The 20,558-nt window shown below is 45.0% G+C and overlaps 1 protein-coding gene across 1 annotated transcript in view; it reads left to right on the forward strand.

The window, feature by feature from the left end:
- The window catches only part of LOC121292341 (kinesin-like protein KIF28P), a 73,333-nt gene extending 72,523 nt beyond the window's left edge, over positions 1–810 (forward strand). Inside the window, 1 exon segment of the mRNA XM_041214193.1 lies at positions 679–810. Within this exon segment, the coding sequence (XP_041070127.1) occupies positions 679–810 (132 nt within the window).
- The last annotated feature ends 19,748 nt before the right edge of the window (positions 811–20,558 follow it).

Below are 20,558 nucleotides of genomic sequence, written 5' to 3' on the forward strand. Positions count from 1 at the left end.
GCCAGCGTGAAAGGTGCGCTAAGCAGCTTAGCGCTGCTGGGGTGGGGATGGGAGGAGGGCAAATGCAAAAATCCATGCCTGCGCGGGGGAGCAACAAAATGAAAGTTCCCTGAAGGCAGGGAGCTGCCTCGGGCAGCTGAAGATTTTTAAAATCAAACTTAAAGATTTTGAAAATTGGAAAAAAAATGTCTCCACATAGGACTCACTCACATGAACAGAAGCATAATAAAAATTTTGTCAAAACATTTTTACTTTTTGTTCAACTAATGTCAGAAACCTCATCCTGCCTATAGATGAGGTTTCCTAAAAATCCAAAGACTGCCTGGCCGATTCACCAGCCTGTAAGTGGACGGGCAGCGAAAAATACATGTTAATTAATTGATTAATGGCCTTAATAGGCTTAATTGTTGGCAGGCGTACTGCTGACTCTCATGTGCACCTGCCGACTGAAATATCGCGTGCTTTTTCACATTCTGGCATGACGGGCGCGCACCCGCATGCTGAGTGGAAAATCCTGCCCTGTGAGTCAGCCAATCTCATTGAAACCCTATCTCTTTCACGAGCGATTCCAGTCTTTACCTTCAAGTATCTAATCTGGGAATTCTCTCCAAAAGTCGTTCAAACTATGACGGCATCAACAGTGGCCCACCTCGCAAGTTTTGAATCTTATCTCCCAAGATTCTATTCCCCGGATTCCTGAGTATACACTTAAGCACCAACTTACAAGCACAATTTCGGCTCTTTGGCTATGCCGAGCAGAACACTACTGCCCCAAAGGGATACCTTTGCCCCAACTGCACGAAATACTGATTCACCAACCTTCCGCTGCCTTCTTGGGTCTTCATGGCTTCTCTTGAGCCTTCTTCACATAAATTCTACTAACTGCAGCTCTTTACCTATTTTTGACCTAAATGGGACCTCTTCCTGTCCCTGTCTGGACCCTTCTTTTGAGGCCTCTTGCTGTACCCTCTCCCTTTAGGACTTCTCCCTGTTCCCTTCTCCCCTTTGGGACCTCTCCTTGTCCCCTGCCTGGGACACTTGTCTTCTTTCCTGATTAAAACTGACTGCCTCAGAAATGCTGTTCACTGACCCTTGATCCGATCTGGTGATCTATCAAATACCTTAAGAGTGTTCTACCATTGTTAATAGGCAGGAATAAATGTAACAAGCTTTGGAACATCTTGTACTTTAAATGTTACAATCTCCATAGACTGCTAGCTTACGTAGCACACGGGGACACATACAAATGGATTTCATCACAACATTCAGAAGATTCATCTATTCAGTCATAATTTGCTGCTTAGATAGTCCATGAACATATAGAACCATATGGCCTGACTTTCCTTCCAGGATCAGGAAACAGACATCGGGACTATTTCCAGGTCCTGATCTGTCCCCTGGTTGTGGGGGGAGGAGGGGGAAGCAGATACATTTTCATGGCAGTGGCCTGTTAATTTACTGGAGGGTGAGTTGGGCAGCTATTTAGTAGCGACAATAGAGCTTGGACTGAAAGCATGTGGGCCCGTTTTAAACAGGGCACTACTGACTCAATTGCTCTGTAACTCACGGAGCTGGCAAGCTGGAATCCAGGCAGGATTGCTCCTTTGCTTTGCAGATACAGACCTGGAGATCCTCATGGAGGCAGTGAGGGAGAGGAGAGGCATCCTATATCCGGAGAATGGCAGGAGAAGTTCAGCCTTGCAAACCAAGCAGGCCCTGTATCAAGGTCACCGAGATAGTGAGAGAAGGAATGTGGTCAGGAGGAGCTGGTCCAGTGCAGGAAAAACTTCAATGACCTTATTACCTCTGGCAGGATGAGTGTCAGACCCTCAGGATAGGCCTCTTGGTATTCAAACTCCAGCTGAGGATCCTTAGGACACATGCTGCACCTGAACATTGGAGAAACATAAGCCCAGAGTACCTACTGACCACCCAGCAAGGCTCAGAGCCATAGTGTTGCTTAGGACCTGCCAGCACTGATGCATGCAGCTTCTAATCTCAGTGAGCCATTAGCACTGGCCATAAGGGCTTTACTTTGTCTTTTGTCCTTGGAGGAGAAACAGGCTCACAATGCCTGCGAAAGGAGGAGGGGTACCCATCCCACTCGTCATCGTGACCATGGAAGAGGAAGCAAAAGAGATTGCCAGGGTGGCTGACCATTAGCAAGTCGGGGAAGGCAAAGCTGAGCTACAATTGCAAGCCTGAGCACTGTAGAGGCTTCTGTTCTCCAAGGCTAGTTCCCAAGATCTCTTGCATGTCCTACAAATTCAAAGCTGGAGGTGGAAGGACAGTTTTATGGGTCTGTACCAGGCCAAGCTCCAGCAGAAGACACACCAAAGCAATCATCATCACAAAATTACAAGCGTATCCTCCACCAGTTCAAATACAGTCACATGATTCAATTGTGTGACACTGGGTGATGAGCATGACATGAGTGAGCAGGAGGAGAGGTGAGAGAGGCAGAGGCAGTTGTGCGCAGTCCTCCTCAGACAGAGGCATGCTCAGCTGGGCACAGATACAGTACCCCTGAAGTCACAAGAAAGGAGGCTCTATTCAGCCCAACACTAAGAGATATGTTCCCACATGACAGAGCTCCCTAAGGCAGTGCAGTGTCATGGGCTGAGAAGGGAAGAGCCCACTCAACCTATATCGCCACCTTGGCTCAGGGCTTTGAACGCATGAGTTCCTCCATTGAGACAGTGACATTATAGCGGGCCATATGGAGAACCATTCTGAGTTCATGGAATGCATACCGTACAATGTAGCCTTGACTGGTCAGTGACACTGATGATGCAGAGATGGGGAGGAAGCAGTTGCAACCCAACTAGTGGTCCCCTCCAGCCTACTGGAGCGCCAGCCACAGGCTGGGGCAGTCAACAAGGAGGACGAGAGTGCCATCCCTCATGGGGCAGTATCTTCATCATTGCCTCCTTGGCACCTCTGACTGAGGCATCATCTGTGCAGCAAGACTCTGTGAGGGATGCTACCCCTACAATGGGGCCGGTGCAGCAGCCTCTGGCAGTGCACTCACTGGCATCTGCACAACGAGGACAACAGCCATTTGCATCTCAGCCACAATTAGAGGAAAGTGACTAGGCTGCCTCCACCTCATCCAAGGCTATAAGGGGAACACCTTGTAGAAGTGGACCAGAATGGAGAACACTGTGTTGGGCAGAGCACTGAGTATGTCATTTAAGTTTGTATCATCTGTAAATGCGGACTTTTCATATTTTTCAATGCTATGTAATTATTCACGCTTGGCGCCAGAAATATGACCTTCCATTTCTTTAATGGCAAAATAAGAAAAGAGGGATGAAGTTGTGAAGGGGAGCAAGTGTCCTTGCATGGGGACAGTGGAACCACTGGACAGATGTGTATCCTTCATTGGCATTGAGACTGGATCTATTCCAAGTTGTGTCTTCCATGGAAGTGTTCTCACAGGCTGCTCAGAGTGAGTTCCAGACTCTGCCGTCTTCCTTGATCAGAGGGGCTCAGCTGAAGTGTGCCTGAATCAGGTGAAACCTGATCTTGATGGCAGCCTAATGAGACCCTTGAGTCCTGTGCCAGCCCCGGCCACTTCCCTGTGCAGTCAGGGTACCTCTGTGTTCTGCATCCTATCCCTGCTCCTCCTCTTCCATGCCTCGCTCCTCCGCTTCCTCCAATGAGTTGTTCCAATCTCGCACTTCACCAGACACTGGGACGGCATCTTCAGAAGTCTTTTGGCCCACCCAATGATAGTCCCTGTGGCTTTGTCTCGGGGTCTCGTAGAGGGGTGGGTAGCCATGTATTCAAAGGTTAACCCATGTCCTTTAGAATCCAGCTACATAGTTTGGGGGATGGCACCTTGGACTGGCTGAGAATGAAGGAGTTATGGCAGCTACCAGGAAAGTGAGCACACACATGGAGGAAGCTGTTGTTGTGGTCACAGAGCAGCTGAACATTGAAGGACTGGTAGCCCTTCTTTTGATGAATCTCACTGGCCACTCTCTGATGGCCATATGGGTGTAGTCGATGATGCCCTGTACTTGTGGAAATCCAGTGATGGAGATCAAACCCATTTCCCTTTGTGTGTGTGAGGCTCTATCTATCTGAAATTGGATGTACTGCCCAACTCTTGCAAATAGGGCATCAGTGACTTGTGAGCTGCAATGCTGGGCAACTGTTTGCAAGATGCACCAAAGCCCACAGCTGATCCTTGCAAGGACCCAAAGGCAAATAATTTCAAGGTCACAGTGACTTTGATGGATACCGGTAGGGCAAGGCAAGCAGTGCTGTGAGGTGTGAAGTCTTCTGCAATGAGGGTACAAAGCTGCTTGGAGAGTTAGCCTCCAACAACACTGGTTCTCCAACATCACCAGGTAGCTCCATCTTTGACTGAAAACCCAAACTGAAGATATGGCCTCTGTTTCCTTCCTGCCCAGTATCACTCTCCACTGCACTTCCAATGCCTGGGGCTATACCCTTACTAGAGAAGACATTGCTCCTTATTGCCACTGGACGCGGAACCTGAGAGACGTGCTCCCATTGCCATCTTCTGCCATTCTTGTGCTCAGGTGGCATCCAGATGTGTCTGGAAGCCCTGCCTTCTCTTCTTATGCCCCTGAGATGCCAGGAGAGTGATGACCCTGCACTCCTGGAGCACGTACAGAACACTGTCCCCGTAGCCTGCATGCACTGGATGGCACCCATGTGACAATGCCAGAAATGCAGGTCCCTTTAAGAGTAAACCAGGATAAGCATCAGAGTGAATTGAGAGCAGGCGATGCTCAATGAAGCCTATACTTAAGAGCTGGATTTTTCCCAAGTAGGGGTTTTTTGTTTTCTGGACAGGAAAATGACCTAGAAGGGAAGAGTGGGAACTGGTATATGTACTGAACTATAGTTTAACAATAAATGTTAGTCAGAATGTCTTCTACTGCCTGATTTGGTAAATGGATATGCACATGTCAAATACAATGTGCCAATGACTGAGTCTCCTTCTGAATTATTCTCCCTTTACTGTGCCTACCTAATTTCTTGGCGTGGTCATAACTAGCTCCCTGCTGTGTTGCTGCTTCCATGTGCATGGTCTGCCCATAGCTCAGCATGCAGCCCAGTGGGCACCCCCACCAAAATCTCAAACTAGCCTTCTGCGATCTCTCAATGTACTCTTTAGCTACCCTATGTTACGAATGCTAGATTTTATGAGATGGTTATGTTTTAAACTCTCTCCTTTAATTCAAGGAAAAATAGAGTAGTTTGCAGAGGGGAATGTGACCTCCTACAAGATCTGTCCGGAAACAAGCCCATGTCACCTGTTTGTCATGGAGATAGAGGCCCAGGTCTAAACATATTGAAAGTAAGATGCAGGTTTTAACACCTGGGCATTCTCAAAGGAGGAGGCAGCTGTGCCCAGACTCTCAAAGTCAGTCAGACAAGGATTTGGGGAAGAAGAGCGAAAACAGGCATTGCTATGCCATGTAGAGGAAAGGACTGTTTTTAGGTTAACCATTAAGCAGAATGCTGGTGAGGTTGAATCGCCTGTTTGAAGAGACATGGCTTGTGGTGGGTTAAATACCAAGGAGTGTGTGCCTTGTTATTGAAGTCCCTTTAATTCTGATCAGAAGATTGAGTGAAGGAACTTGCTTTTAAAAAGATACTGGAAGATTCAGCCAGTGGGGCAGGGAAAAGAGATTCTGTTGAAGCTGAGAGGAATTTGGGACTTAAGATACAAGACTATGTTTCTGCTGAGCGTGTGATATAATATATAAATGTGGGACTTTTGGCTGTGTTAAGTTTGTTTCAATTTCAAAGACAGCAGTGCTTCTTAAGTGCCTTTCTCAGTGTGAGTCTTTATTGGACCAATCTAAAATGGCAGCCTACAGAGAGCTTGCCGCATGGCAGAGGTCACATGACTACAGCAAGCCAGATAGGACATGTAGTACTGTTGCATTTAAAATCCCAGACATCCTCTTTCTCCTAACAACGGAAGACATATTTGCATGCATGATCATGTGTAACTGTGAGTTACCCAAGTTACCCACTATACATCCACTGTTCTCATGTATTAACAACTGTTTTGTCTGCTAGTCAGTCTCTGCACTTGCATTGCATACATAGTCTTTAAATGGCGCAGGTCTCTTAATGGCGTGCATATGCATTTTCATCGGCTGTTCATCTGGGTGATATTCCTTGTCCAGAGAGTGTTGTTTCCATGGCACTTGCTGCTGTAGTAACTGTTGTTTTTCCATTGCCATTGTTGGGAACCAATGGATCTCTGTGATTGATGATCGTTCTGTAGCTAGTACAGCTGGTGAGATCCCTTCTCCCTGACTGGTGAATTGCTGTGAAGGAACAACATCGCTAGTTGTTCATATATGCCTGCAGTTGTGCCAGTATACTTGGTCATACACTTCCACTGCATTCAATTGAGGTGACAATTTCTCTATGCATGTCAAAGGTTTCCGCATGGGCTGGCTCCTGTTGACAGCGTTGAAGGTGTGTACCCTGACTGGCTCTCCAATGCTCAGCTCTGGCAGTGGTTTGGCAGTCAGATCAAAATGAAATCTGGCTTTCTGCCAAGTCAGCTTGATTTTTCTTTCACTCATGCCTGTTACTACTTCTGGTTTCAGTAGCTTTTTTGCTATTAGAAGAGTAGTTTGTCTGCAGTGTGACATGAGTCTTTGGACAAGACTACTTTCCATGCCTTCAGTCAGTGTGTTTCTCCACTCAAGGATTGCCTTGTGTACATCTGTGCTAGATTTGCTCGATTTCTTGATTATTCCTTTTGTGATTTTCACTGCCACCATAGCCTTTCCATTCGACTGGGGATAATGGGGAGATGATGAGTAGTATTGAATTTCCCAATCCTTTGTGAAATGGCTGAATCCTTCGCACGTGAACTGAGGGCCTTTGTCACTCACCACAATGTTTGGAATACTGTACTGACTGAAATGTGCTTTTGGGCATTCTACTATTTCTCCTGTCGTCATTGAAGTCAGCTGGTCTAAGCCCCAATAGTCAGAAGTGTAGTCGACAGTGATAAGATAATCAGTTTGTGCTATAGTGAAGAGGTCTACTCCCAGCTTCATCCATGGTCTGAATGGGAAGTTTACTGCCATGTTCACTCACCCAGTATTTTACTTGCAGCCTTGCCTTCGGTATGTGTTTGACTGTCTTTGCCTTTGTCCTTATTCAGCAACTTTCAGCAGATTTGACTATTTCTGTGTGCTTTTCTGAGCTGTGTCTTCTCTGCAGAATTTCCAGGATTTCAAACTCTATTTTATCCCACTTCTGACACCATGTTTCGAGGTGAAAGACAGCAGTCCTTTTTAAGTGCCTTTCTCTGTGTGAATCTTTATTGAACTGATTTAAAATGGCAGCCTGCAGAGAGCTTCCCGCAAGGCAGAGGTCACATGATGATAGCAAGCCAGATAGGACACATAGTACTGTTGCATTTCAGAATCCAAACAAAGTTAACCGGGAAAACATTTTCTCTAGTTTAGTTTATTCGTTGCCTACTCATGAATGTTTGTTGATATTGATTTTAGTTTGTCACAGTAAAAGTCTTAAAACATGAAATCTTGTGAGATTCTTTGCGTGAGGCACTGGGAAATTCATATCTTTTTTTTAAAGTCACTGGTGTCTATGGGGATCATAACACCCAATTTGAGAATTGGGTGGGTACCTAGGCCCAACCATCTTCAGCTGCTTCATCAATGACCCACCTTCCATCATAAGGTCAGAAGTGGGTATGTTTAATGTGCAATGTTCAGCACCATTCGTAACTTCTCAGATACTGAACCAGTCCATGTCCACATGCAGAAAGACCTGGACAATATCCAGGTTGGATTGACAAGCGGCAAGTAACATCCACGTCACACAAGTGCCGGGCAATAACCATCTTCAACAAGAGAGAATCTAACCATCGCCCCTTGACATTCAATTTCATTACCATCGCTGAATACCCCACTATAAACACCCTGGGGGTACTATTGACCAGAAACTGAACCAGACTAGCCATATAAATACTGTGGCTATAAGAGCAGATAAGAGGCCAGGAATCAGGTGGCGAATAGCTCACCTCTCGACTCCCCAAAGCCTGTCCACCATCTACAAAGCACAAGTCAGGAGTGTGATGGAATACTCCCCACTTGCCTGGATGAGTGCAACTCCAACAACACTCAAGAAGCTTGACACTGTCCAAGACAAAGCAGTCCATTTGATTGGCACCCATCCACAAACATTCACTCCCTTCACCACTGACACACAGTGGCAGCAGTGTGTACCATCTACAAGATGCACTGCAGGAACTCAACAAGTCTCTTTAGCACCTTTCAAACCTACTACCATTACCATCTAGGAGGAAAAGGGCAGCAGATACATGGGAACACCACCACCTGGAAGTTCCCCTCCAAGCCACTCACCATCCTGACTTTGAAATATATCGCTGTTCCTTCACTGTTGTAAGGTGAAAATCTTGGAACTCCCTCCCCAACAGCACTGTGGATGTACCTACACCACATGGAGCGCTGTGGTTCAAGAAGGCAACTCACCAAGGACAATTAGGGATGAGCAATAAATGTTGGTCTAGCCAGCGATGCCCACATCCCATGAATGAATAATTTTTAAAAAGTATTCAGGATCGGCCATTCTTCGCCCCACCTCACCCTATGTAACTCGCCTGCAACTGGAACGATGACAGAAAATCAGCATGCTGCCTAGCACCGTTATTTCCCTCACCCGCTGAGGTTCTAACCGCTGGTGGACCTGAAAATCAGGCCCATAGAGTCATAGAAGAGCACAGCATAGAAGGAGGTCATTCAATCATTGAGTCTGCACCACTCTTTCAAACAGCAATCCAGTTAGTACCACTATCCCAGTCTTTCCCCAAATCTCTGCAATTTTTTTTCATATTTTTGTCCAGTTCCTTTTTGAAAGCTAGTATTGAATACGCTTCCACCATCCTATCAGGCAGTGCAATCTAAATCTGAACCACTCGTTGGGTAAAAATTAGCTTTTTCCCCTGTCGTCTCTGGTTTTTTTGCCAATCACCTTAAATGTGTTCCCTTTGGTCATCAACCCTTCAGCCATTGTAACAGTCTCCCTTTATTCACTCTTCCAAGCCTTTTATGATTTTAAAAGAACCTCTATCAAATCTCCTCTGAGCCTTCCCTGCTCCAAAGAGAACAACTCCAGTCTCTCTAGCCTTTCAGCTAACTGTAATCGCTCATCCCTGGAACTGTTCTGGAAAATCCCTTTTATACACTCTCTAAAGCCTTTTCGTTCTTCCTAAAGCGCGGTGCTGAGAATTGGACAAAATACTCCAGCTGGGGCCAAACAAGTGTTTTTCTGAAGGTTTAGCAATGCTTCCTGGTTTTCTAAATGCCCCTATTTATGAAGTCCTGGATCCCAAATATTTTATTAACTATATGTTCACGTGTCCTGCCACCATCAATGATTTGTGCACTCCCTAGTCTTTCTGTGCTTGCATCCTTTCAAAATTAGAATAAGGAAATATAATACAAAAACAGAATTACCTGGAAAAACTCAGCAGGTCTGGCAGCATCGGCGGAGAAGAAAAGAGTTGACGTTTCGAGTCCTCATGACACTTCGACAGAACTAGAAATATAATGTTTGGTGGCATTTATATTGTTTCTGCATTAAGGTAGACAAAAATGATGGACAATTACCTTAAACACAAAAAATAATTAGAATAGTCTTTATCTTAATGATATCACACACAACCTGTTTGACAATGCCCTCCAGTAAAGTTTGCATCAATACGTTTTTTAGGATCAAACAAAGAATTTCTAAAGAGGCTTTTTCATCCAAATAAGCATTAAATTACATATAAATGCTACATGACCCTTTCTTAATAACATACGAACAGGGAGCAAGAGTAGGCCATTCAGCCCCACGAGCCTGCTCCACCATTTCATAGGATCATGGCTGATCTGATAGTAACCTGAAATCTGCATCCCACCTACTCCCAATAACCTATCACCCTTGCTTACCAAGAATTTATCCACCTCTGCCTTAAAAATATTCAAAGATTCTGCTTCCACCACGTTTTCAGAAACAGAGTTCCAAAGACTCATGACCCACTGAGTGAAACAAATTTGTCTCAACTCTGTTTTAAATGGGCGACCCCTTATTTTTAAACAGTGACCTCTAGTTCCAAATCCTCCCACAAGAGGAAACATCCTCTCCACACCCACCCTGTCAAGTCCCCGCAGGATCTTAAATGTTTCAACCAAGTTGGAATCTAGCTTCCAAAAACAAATCAAATGCTTTCTTCCTTGGAGGAATGTGAATAATGTTAATAAGGCACGAAAAGCTCAATTAACCAGAAAAGAAGGTAAGGCTAGAACTACATCAGATGATGATATTGATTCTCATTGTACGTTCCACAACGAGAAGGTTCTTAGCTGGTCTGCTGGTCCAAGGATGTTCTTTACAGTTGGAGGTGTGGGTTAGCTGGGGAGAATTTTGTGTTCACCATCCTGGGGAATTTATTCCAGTGTTGGCATCAAGTGATAGTTTTTATCATTTGGATGATGCCCTGATTTCATCCCAGGCCAGTTTGGAGAATCCAGATCTAAGAATTCCAAGACGCTACATCCTAGAATCCTCTTTGTCATGGAAACAATTTCATGAACAGGGACAGAAAGGTGACAGCAGTATTTGTTTGCCTCTTTCTCTGCCATTAACTCTCGTGGTTTCTTTCCCTGCAGTTTTAATTCCCTTGGCTTTGATGTATGCTTTATTTTTTTCCATAATGTCAAAAGATCATCAGTCTGAAGCATAGGACCTGATATTTTTTGAGGAGGAGCATAGGGGTTGGGGAGATGGTGATGGGGTCATGGGTGGGAGGGTGGTCAATGGGAAAGGAAGAGTTTTGATCAAGAAATCCAAAAATACCAGTTTCCTGCATGTTCTGTAACTGTTAACTGCAGAACATCTGCTAATTTTGTTTTTCTGCAGATTTCCTGCCTGAGGACAAGCCTGAATGACAGGTTGCCTGACTCGTGAGAAAGCGTGTGGCACAATTGGCCGCAGCCGTGGAGCAGGCAGGGAGGAAGAGATCACCGTCATCGGGGTCCCATGGTCTGGGGGCATAGACTGTTGTTGAGGGTGGGGGTAGAGCATAGTTGGGGGCAGATTGTGATCAGTGGGCAGATTGGGGTGGGGGGAGAAATATTTGTTGCAGAAAGGATGGTGGCTGGGAGGAAGATTGTGGTCAGCAGGGAGATTGTGATTGAGGGTTGAGATTGTGGTTGCGGGGAGAGATCACAGTGCAGAGAGATTGTGGTCGGGAGGTTTTCATAGTCACTGGAGAGATCACTGGGAGGACAGAACATGAAGGTGGGGCATGATCACTGGGAGATATCAGGGGAAAATCGGAGATCATAGAGGTGAGGGCACAGTTGATTATCCTGGAAAGGGAAGCAGGTAAGCTTGTTCGATCAGGTGGAAGCACTCCTGCCCATAAGTAATGTTGTAAAGTTCAATTACCTTATGGATCTGGCCTTACTGGCCTCCTTTTACCTGCTAGGTTTCCTGAGGCCTGGGAAAGCGAGCCAAATGGGTTAAAAATAAAAAGAAAAAAATTGTAATAATGAAGGCATACAGCTCCTTTCAAAGCTGTTACCAACTGATCCGTCTCCTGAGTGTGGATTAGTCTTCTGCCCCCTATCCCCCCTCCATTAAAAATGGAAATGGGTGGGTTCGAGATAGGCAGGAGTTTGGTTTGAATTTTTTTTAAATTTAACTTCTCACCCAACTCAAACCATTTCTAGAGGTTACAGAATCACAGTGCAGAAGAGGCCCTTTGGCCCATCAAGTTTGCACCGATAATTGCCCTTGTTAATTGATTTTGTCTCCACGGACACTAGCAGCATTTCCTGTTTGTATTTCAGATTTCCAGGATCCTCAGTATTTAGCTTTTGAACAATTACTATGGTAAACCTGTTTGAAAAGAAATCCACGTTGGGCTAGAATTCCTATTAGTTTATGAGGCATTTATGGGCAGATTGTTTAACTGAGCGGGTGGGCACGCACCTGACCCACTCAAGCGTAAAATAATGGCGAGTATTCTGATGTCATCATGCACTTGCGCAATATTTCGTTTGGTGAGCGTGCACTGGAGTCAGAGCAGTGCCTGCCATTAATTAACAGGCCAGTTAAGGCCCTTGACAACAAAACTGACGCCAATTTAATGTTGCCCTTGCGAATTTTCACTCATTGCATGGGCAAAACGGGCAGGCCACAATTTGCAAAACCTCATCCATGGGTGGGATAAGAAGGGTCAGCAGTATTGTCAATATGAGAAGTGAGAGGTTTTGGAGATAACTTGTTGCTGGTGGCTTATTTGTATTTGTCAACTTAATCTCTGATCGGGGCTTCATTCTTAGCATTTCCAGGCTTCATTTCTGGACTCATTGATGTCTTCCAAGCCCCTGAGGACCATGTGGACTGTTCCAGGTATTGGACAGCATTCCCTTACTCTGGTAATGGGGATTGTGGTCTCTGCTGGAGGCACCTCCTCTGAGGAGGAACAGAGGGGCAGAAGGGGGAAGAGGCCACATGTCCCAATGCAGCTTCCAGGGGTGGGACCTGTGGGAGGAGAGGTGCAGGCACAAGCGCTGCAGGGCCAGCAGGAAGTCCAAGGCAGAAGGGGCCGCAGAATACGCCGCTTTCCTGCCACCAGGGTTTACAGGCAGTGATGCAGATCCCTCAATGTGCCCGAGGTGCAATGCCAAAGAAAGCTCTGCCTCTCAATGGAGACCGTGACTTCCATTTGCCAAATGATCAGGCCCTGAGATCAGCTCCGACTGTGGGGTGGAAACCCCATGCCAGTAGCTCTGAAGGTCACAGCAGCCCTCAACTTCTATGCCTCTTGCTGTTTCCAGGGGTCAGTGGGGATCTGTGTGAAGTCTCCCAATCAGCTGTTCACAGTTGTGTCAAGTTGGTGACAGAAGCTCAGTTCAGGCAGGTATTGACTTTCCTTCATTTTCGTACGGATGAGGCCAATCAGGCTGAGCGAGCCAGAGGCTTTGCAGTGATTTCTGGGTTCCCCCTTGACCAGGGTGCCATCGACTGCACATATGTGGCTATCAATGTGCTAGCGGGTCAGCTGGGTGCCTTCGTCAACCGGAAGGGATTCCACTCCATGAACATGCAGATACTGTGTGATCACAAGATGCATATTCTGTAAGTCTATGCAAGGTACCCTGGCAGTTGCCATGACGCTTACATCCTGAGACATTCCCAGGTGCCGAGGCTCTTCAGTGCTCCAGCCCAACTGGATGGATGGCTCCTGGGTGACAAGGGCTATCCCTTGAAAAGGTGGCTTATGACGCCTCCCCACCACCCAAGAACAGGCGGAGCAGTGGTACAACAGGAGCCGTGCCTCCACAAGGGTGATGGTAGAGAGAACCATAGGTCTTCGCAAGGTGCACTCCTGATGCCTGGACCTTTCAGGGGAAGCACTTCAGTATCCGCCAGAGCAGATGTCACTGATGGTGGTTGCATGCTGCACTCTCCACAATCCGGCACTGGCAAGGGAATCCCACTGGAGGAAGAGGATCTTGACGCAGATGCACAGACCACAGAGGATGAATCAGTGGTGAGTCAGAAGAGGAGCATGGTGAGGAGAACAATGAGGGCGTGAGGCCAGTCCTCGGTAATCTCCAGGGATGCAGGGACAACAGGGACATCTTGATCCAACGCTCTTTCAGCTAGGTTGCCAAATAAAGACTACCACCTCATGCTGGGGTTGCCATCTCCATCATGGATCGCAGAAATGACCCTTTCCTTGGCCTCCAAGATACACTCAGTGCCTGTGCAATAACGTTTCGAGCCACCCATATCCAACATTACATACTGGCCTATCCTGCACCTATAAAACAAATGAAGCTTACTCAGGCCAATAACACAAAAGCAAATATAATTTTAAGTTAGAACTCTCATAGTTTTGAACGGAAAAAAAAATTGGTGTTGGTAGTCACACCATTAAAAAAAGAAAAACAAAATGGGGAAACAAAAGATCACCCATGACCAGTCCCTCTTGTGCTTAAGGTGCTTTAAACCTACGTTTACAGGTGCTCTGTCTAGGTGTTCCCCCTCGCTGGCACCGGCATTGGAGACAGCCTGCTGACTGTGCTGTTCTGTAGGCATTGATGCCCTTGGTGGTCGTCCTCTGGCCAGTGGAGCCGGTGCTGGCCCCGCCTGGGAGTGAGCGGCCAGTTCCATGGCTGGCATCTCCCCAGTCACCGCAGCCTCATCAGACATGATTGTCAGTGGCAGAGGGACGGAGAGCTGCTACCGCCATCCAGAGTGCCCTGAAAGGAGCCCGCAGTGACAACAAGCAGCTCATGTGCCAATGTGAGGTCACTATGGACCTCCAGCTCACCATTCAGGGTGGGCACCCAGCTGGGATACTGGGTGCCCCATCCACCTCACACATGGATCTCTGCCAGATTTTCCCACACACCCTGTTGGATGTCTAGCATCTGCTGCCTAATGGACGACTCCACAGGCTCATCATCTGCCTTTGTCTTAACATCGTCCTGGTCTTCAGCAGTCCTCCAACTGCTGGCGCCCTGGGCACTCTCTGCCCCCATCTTATTTGGCCTGACAGTGTGAAATCTGGGTCGGGCCCCAATCACGGGTGGCAGTCAGCTTCCCGACCGCTCTCGCCTGCCCCTGCCAAGCCTGCCAGATAAGGGCTAAATTCTGCAGAATTTTATCAGCGCAATCAGGGTGAAATCGGCCAAACCAGTGCAGAAGACCAGCTAACTATAAACTTAAGTTGCATCAAGCATAAATCGAGTTTCTTAATTCTTTTACACTGCTTTAAGAAGCACTTTGGCCAAAACCAGCCAAGCCCACAAAACTAGCCATGTCCACAGATTGAAATAATTATAACTTACTCTCACTGCTGTAGGTATGTGTAGTTTGCATATCTGTGCCATGTGTTGACATATATGCAGACATTTTTCAATCTATTTTTCAATGTTTCTATATGGTGTGAGGCAATATGTCAGTAAGGGTGAATGTTATGACCCAGCAGTTGGTAAAGCTGAGTTATTTAAAAATCCCAGAGGGAAACTTTAAACAACTGTCATAACCTATATTTTTATTTTTGTATGTTTGTGGTGCAGATCTAAATTCAGGAATCAGACTGCCAGTTCTTGAGAGGTTTATTATCAAAATACATGAGACATTTATTAACTTTCACAAGTTAAATATACACACATGGCTACAAATTACTACTATCATAACTTAAATTCACAAACTAATCTCCATTAAAGCAACAGCAACCCATAGACTTAACCAGACACCAGGCAAAATATTTTAATCTTACAAATTCAAAATGAGGTTCCTTTCAGTTTGGTTCCTTTGGAGACAGTTGTAGACTAACATTGCCTCTGCCTTGCACACATAAAACTGCTGTCTGTTATACCTAGCACAGCTTGTTGAATGTCAATTCTTGTTGTATCACCAGCCGCTTTGAACTCCACCTCTTCCAACAATAAAATCCCTTTCATAGTACCAATTTTATTAGTAATATAAACATATCGCCCTCAGACCTTCTTCTCCCTCCCAGAAACATGATAGGGTCCCCCTTGTCCTCACTTATCAGCCCACCAGCCTCTGCATTCAAAGGATCATCCTCCGCCATTTCTGCCAACTCCAGCATGATGCCACCTCCAAATACATCTTCCCTTCACACCCCCTGGTGGCATTCCGTAGGAATTGTTCCCTCCGTGACACCCTGGTCCACTTCTCCATCACCCCCTACACCTCAACCCCCTCCCACGGCACCTTCCCATGTAACCGCAGAAGATGCAACACCTGCCTCTTTACTTCCCCTCTCCTCACCATCCAAGGGCCCAAACAGTCATTTCAAGTGAAGCAGCATTTCACTTGCACTTCCCTCAACTTAGTCTACTGCATTCGTTGCTCCCAATGCGGTTTTCTTTACAATGGAGAGACCAAACGCAGACTGGGTGACCGCTTTGCAGAACACCTTTGGTCTGCCCGCAAGCATTACTTACCCAGATCTCCCTGTCGCTTGCCATTTCAACACTCCACCTTGCTCTCATGCCCACATGTCCTTCCTTGGCTTGCTGCATTGTTCCAGTGAAGCTCAACACAAACTGGAGGAACAGCACCTCATCTTCCAACTAGGCACTTTACAGCCTTCCAGACTGAATATTGAGTTCAACAATTTTAAATCATGAACTCTCTCCTCCATCCCCACCCACTTTCCTATCCCACCATTTTTCCCCCCAATATCCCACCTATTTCCATTATTTTTAAATGTATTTCCATTTTATCTCTACCTTTTACTCTTTTTTTATTCCTTCACCCACCCCACCCCCACTAGTGCTCGTCCTGCTTTCTACCCTTAATTAGCACATTCCTTTAGATAATATCACCACCTTCAACACCTCTTTGTCCTTGTGTCTGTGACATCTTTTGGTTATCTCCACCTATCACTGGCCCTCTATTCAGCTCTTCTTGTCCCACCCCCATGTTAAACTAGCTTATATTTCACCCCTTTTCTATTTTTCCTTAGTTTTGTTGAAGAGTCATGCGGACTCGAAACGTTAACTGTGCTGCTCTCCACAGATGCTGCCAGACCTGCTGAGTTTTTCCAGGTATTTTTGTTTATGTTTTGGATTTCCAGCATCTGCAATTTTTTGCTTTTATAAACATATTGCTTGGTCTCTGCTAGTTAGGTGCCAGATATCACTCCCCTTCTTGAATGCTCTTTTCAACAAAATGCAAATGCAATCTACCTCTCTTACATTTCAAAACTAGTACACATCAAAGCACCCAGACTAGCTGACTTTAATCCAGTTAAGACAAATACATAGACTAAACCTCTATTTTTAAAAGAAAATTTCCAATAATGTTATAGATATTAATAGCTTCATGACAATGAGTGCAATGAAAATCACTGAAGGGAGAGCAGAACAATTATAGCAGGATTGGAGGTAGAAAGGTTAACTCCAATCATATCTAGCAATGTTGCTGATAACCCATAGGGCAGAATTTTCCATTCAGCGTGCGGGCATATGCCTGACACGCTGGAATGTTAAATGAAACATGATGATATTAGGCGTGTGTCCCAACATCATCGCGAAGTCATGTGATATTTTGTTCGATGGGCGCGCGCCTGAGTCGGCTGTAAGCCCGGCGATTATTGATAGGCCTATTAAGGCCATTAACCTGGCAATTAACCTGCATTTTACGCTGCGCATCCAACCTTACAGTTGGTGGCAGGCAAAAAGGCCTTTACAGTTTTTAGGAAACCTCATCTAGGAGTGGGATGAGGTTTCCTAAAGCTTTTACAAATTGAATAAAATTTTTTTTCGCAAAATAAAAACATGTCTCATCTCATGTGACATAGCTCCATGCCTCAGGGAGATTGAAGCGCTCTTTCACGCACATGCGCGAAATTGCGCTGGACCCGACTCTCCGTCCTCCCACCGCCCGCACAGGTACCGCTCATGATCCACACAGGGCGGGCATAATTGGGCCACCCGTGTGAAATCATAGTGCGGAGCCAATCGTGGGCGGTGGTTGGCTCCACTACAGCCCCCGCCCACTCCCGCCAAGCCCACCCGACGAATGGAAAATTTGGGCCATGTTAATAGAAGGTCCACATTCAATAGAACCAGAAGAAATGCTGTAAACTCCGGTTTTGTTCATTCTGACTAACTTGCAATGTAGGCAGTCAGAAAGGAAACCTGAAGTAGTTGTTTTTCCCATTAAGTTAGTTCCCATTCATTATTATAAAATCATTACTGGGTACAGAAAAAAAGTCCCAGTGTGTTGAACACCTGTGTGAGAGTGTATTTTCCATTGCTCTATTGATGTTTCCTAGTTTGCAGAGTCTCTGAAAGAGGGCAAAATCAATGTTGTGTCAATTGAACTGAATTATGGGTAGTTTTCTGCTGGCACTTTTTACTACTAGGAACTGGACTAAAACTGTTTTAAATTCATCCACCTTACATCTGTAATAGAAACTGGACTGGATTCAAAAACATATCCAAGTTATAAGATGACCTTTGGTTAACATTGCATTCTACATTTGTTTGTACATAGCGTGCTTATAATAATGGGTATCCCAGGTGGAGGAGATTGTTATTTAATAGCAATAAACCTATCGCCAAATCTTTCATTTATTTATAATAAATTCATTAAATTTACAAGCCTATGTTTATATTGAAATAAATGTCCACAGGATATTATCTACTCCCCCATGTGTGCCAATTGGCCAGAGGAAAATAAATAATGGAATTACAACAATACCACCGAGAAAAATCTGAAATTGGCATCGTTTTGAATTTTTTTTTGAATACTGCATAATGAAGAAGGATTTTTAAATTTGTTTTAAATATTAACAGGTCACACTTCTTCACAAAACTAATCTGATTGATAGTAGACAAGCAGGAAATAATTGAGAAATATGCTTCTGCCTATGGCAGTGTGACCTTACATGCACCAGGATTTACCTAGATATGTAAAATACAAAGAACAATGTTGGTATGGAATAGTTGTTCAGTGTTAGCCAATTATTTAGCGTATGCATAATTTACCCCTAAGCCAACTAACCTGGTGACTGGGGTTGAATTCTTAATGAAACATGGTATTTGAGGATTACAAGGAAAGGAAATGTCTCCATTTAAAAAGGTTAAACATAGCAAAACCTAGACAATGGTGGTTTAATAAGGAGATTTGAAAGATTCTAAAAGGTGCAAGGAAACTTAAACGGAAGAATTAGGCCTAAGGTAACTGAGGATAACAAGAAAGTATTAGAAAAAGTGAGAAGTAGAGGGTCAATTTACAGAAAAGGCATCCAAAATTGGATAAGACTATTACAGTTGATTAGAATATAGCAGATATATTTAATCGGTTCTCCAGATTAATTTTTACAGAGAGTTGCAGACAGATTTTAGTATTTATGGAGCATGTCCCTAAAATGTCCCAAGGTGCTTCATAGAAACATAGTAAGACAAACTTGATATTGAGTCAACGAATATTAAAAGTCAGGCAGCTAAAAGCTTGGCAAAAAAAGTAGGCTTTAAGGAGCAGTTTAAAAGAGGGGTGGTGGTGACATTTAGGCAGGGAATTCTAGAGCTTAGGCCTAGAAGGTTAAAGGTACAGTCTCCAAAGGTAAGGCAAAGGAAATTGGGGAATGCACAAGAGGCCAGAGGCATGGAGGAAAGCATTTCTAGGAGAGATATGGAGCTGTAGGAGATTTCAGAGATGGGTAGATGGAAGCCAGCGAAGGAATTTAAATGAAAGTTTTAAAATTGAGCTTAAATGAACCTAAACGATCCATGATACATGTTAAGAAATATTTTGTAGCAGAAACTGGAAGGATAAAATGCCATATTGCTTGCTTCCTAGAATTCTTAAGGAATTAAGGGAGGACATTATTGTTACTTTGATATATTTTAGAATTCCATAAATATTGTAATATCCTAGATATGGAGGATATGGCATATTCAGAATTGAACTAAGGCATAAGCTTGCTAATTACAAGCTAGTTTGCCTAACATCCATGGCAGGGAAATTGTTGGGGCAAGCTGTTGGAATCTCTCCTCATTCCTAGTCAGATAAGAAGCCATTACTTACTATTCTCAATATGAATGTTTTTCTTTCAGAATGTTGAGTATGTAAAATGTATCACAGAGAATTAATAGATTCTTCAAGGCTCATATCATAAGTCAACAGTGGAACTTAAATCTCTTTTTTTAATAGACCAAATACTAGCTTCACAGCACAGGATTTTACGCGTTAGTGAACGGGGGCGGGGCCCGCTCGCTGACACGTAAAATGACGTGCAGTGACATCGGGGGGATCTCCCGATGTCACCGCGCCCCATTTAAATTTTCAGAAAGGCAGGGGCACAGCAAAATCAGCTGCGCGCTACCGACCTGTCAATGGCCAACTGAGGCCATTGACAGAGGCTATTAAGTAATTAAAGGTCCTGCCCGTCCAACCTTAAGGTTGGTGAGCAGGCCAGGAGCCCCAGCGCGAATTGGAAAAAGCATGAAACCTCATCCCCGGGCGGGATGAGCTTTTGTGTAGCTTTTAAAAAATTTTAATAAAGTTTTTGTGAAAATTATGGACATGTCCCAACTCATGTGGCATTGTCACATGAGGGGAAATGTTAGGGAAATTTTATTTTTCTATTGCTACCTTTTTGACATTTACAGCTGATCTCCCTGAGGCAGCACTTAGCCTCAGGGAGATGAATGCGCTCTTTCATGCACATGCGTGAAAGAGTGCACTCTTGATTTTGGGATTCCCCCCTCTGCCCACACAGGGAGCGCAAAGCGCTTCTGTATGGACGTCTCACTGGGTGGGCCTTAATTGGCCTGCCCACGTAAAATGGCGCTGCACCCCTGATTGGGGGCGCCGATCGGAAGCGCACCCACCATTCAACATCCCCCCCAATGGAGGGAAAATTCAGCCCATAATGGGCCATCTAATTTTGTAACTACATTTAGCTTTAACTTTAAACAGAATCATAGAATCATACAGCACAGTCT

This window comes from Carcharodon carcharias, chromosome 20 (assembly GCF_017639515.1).
Source record: "Carcharodon carcharias isolate sCarCar2 chromosome 20, sCarCar2.pri, whole genome shotgun sequence".
Lineage (NCBI taxonomy): Eukaryota > Metazoa > Chordata > Chondrichthyes > Lamniformes > Lamnidae > Carcharodon > Carcharodon carcharias.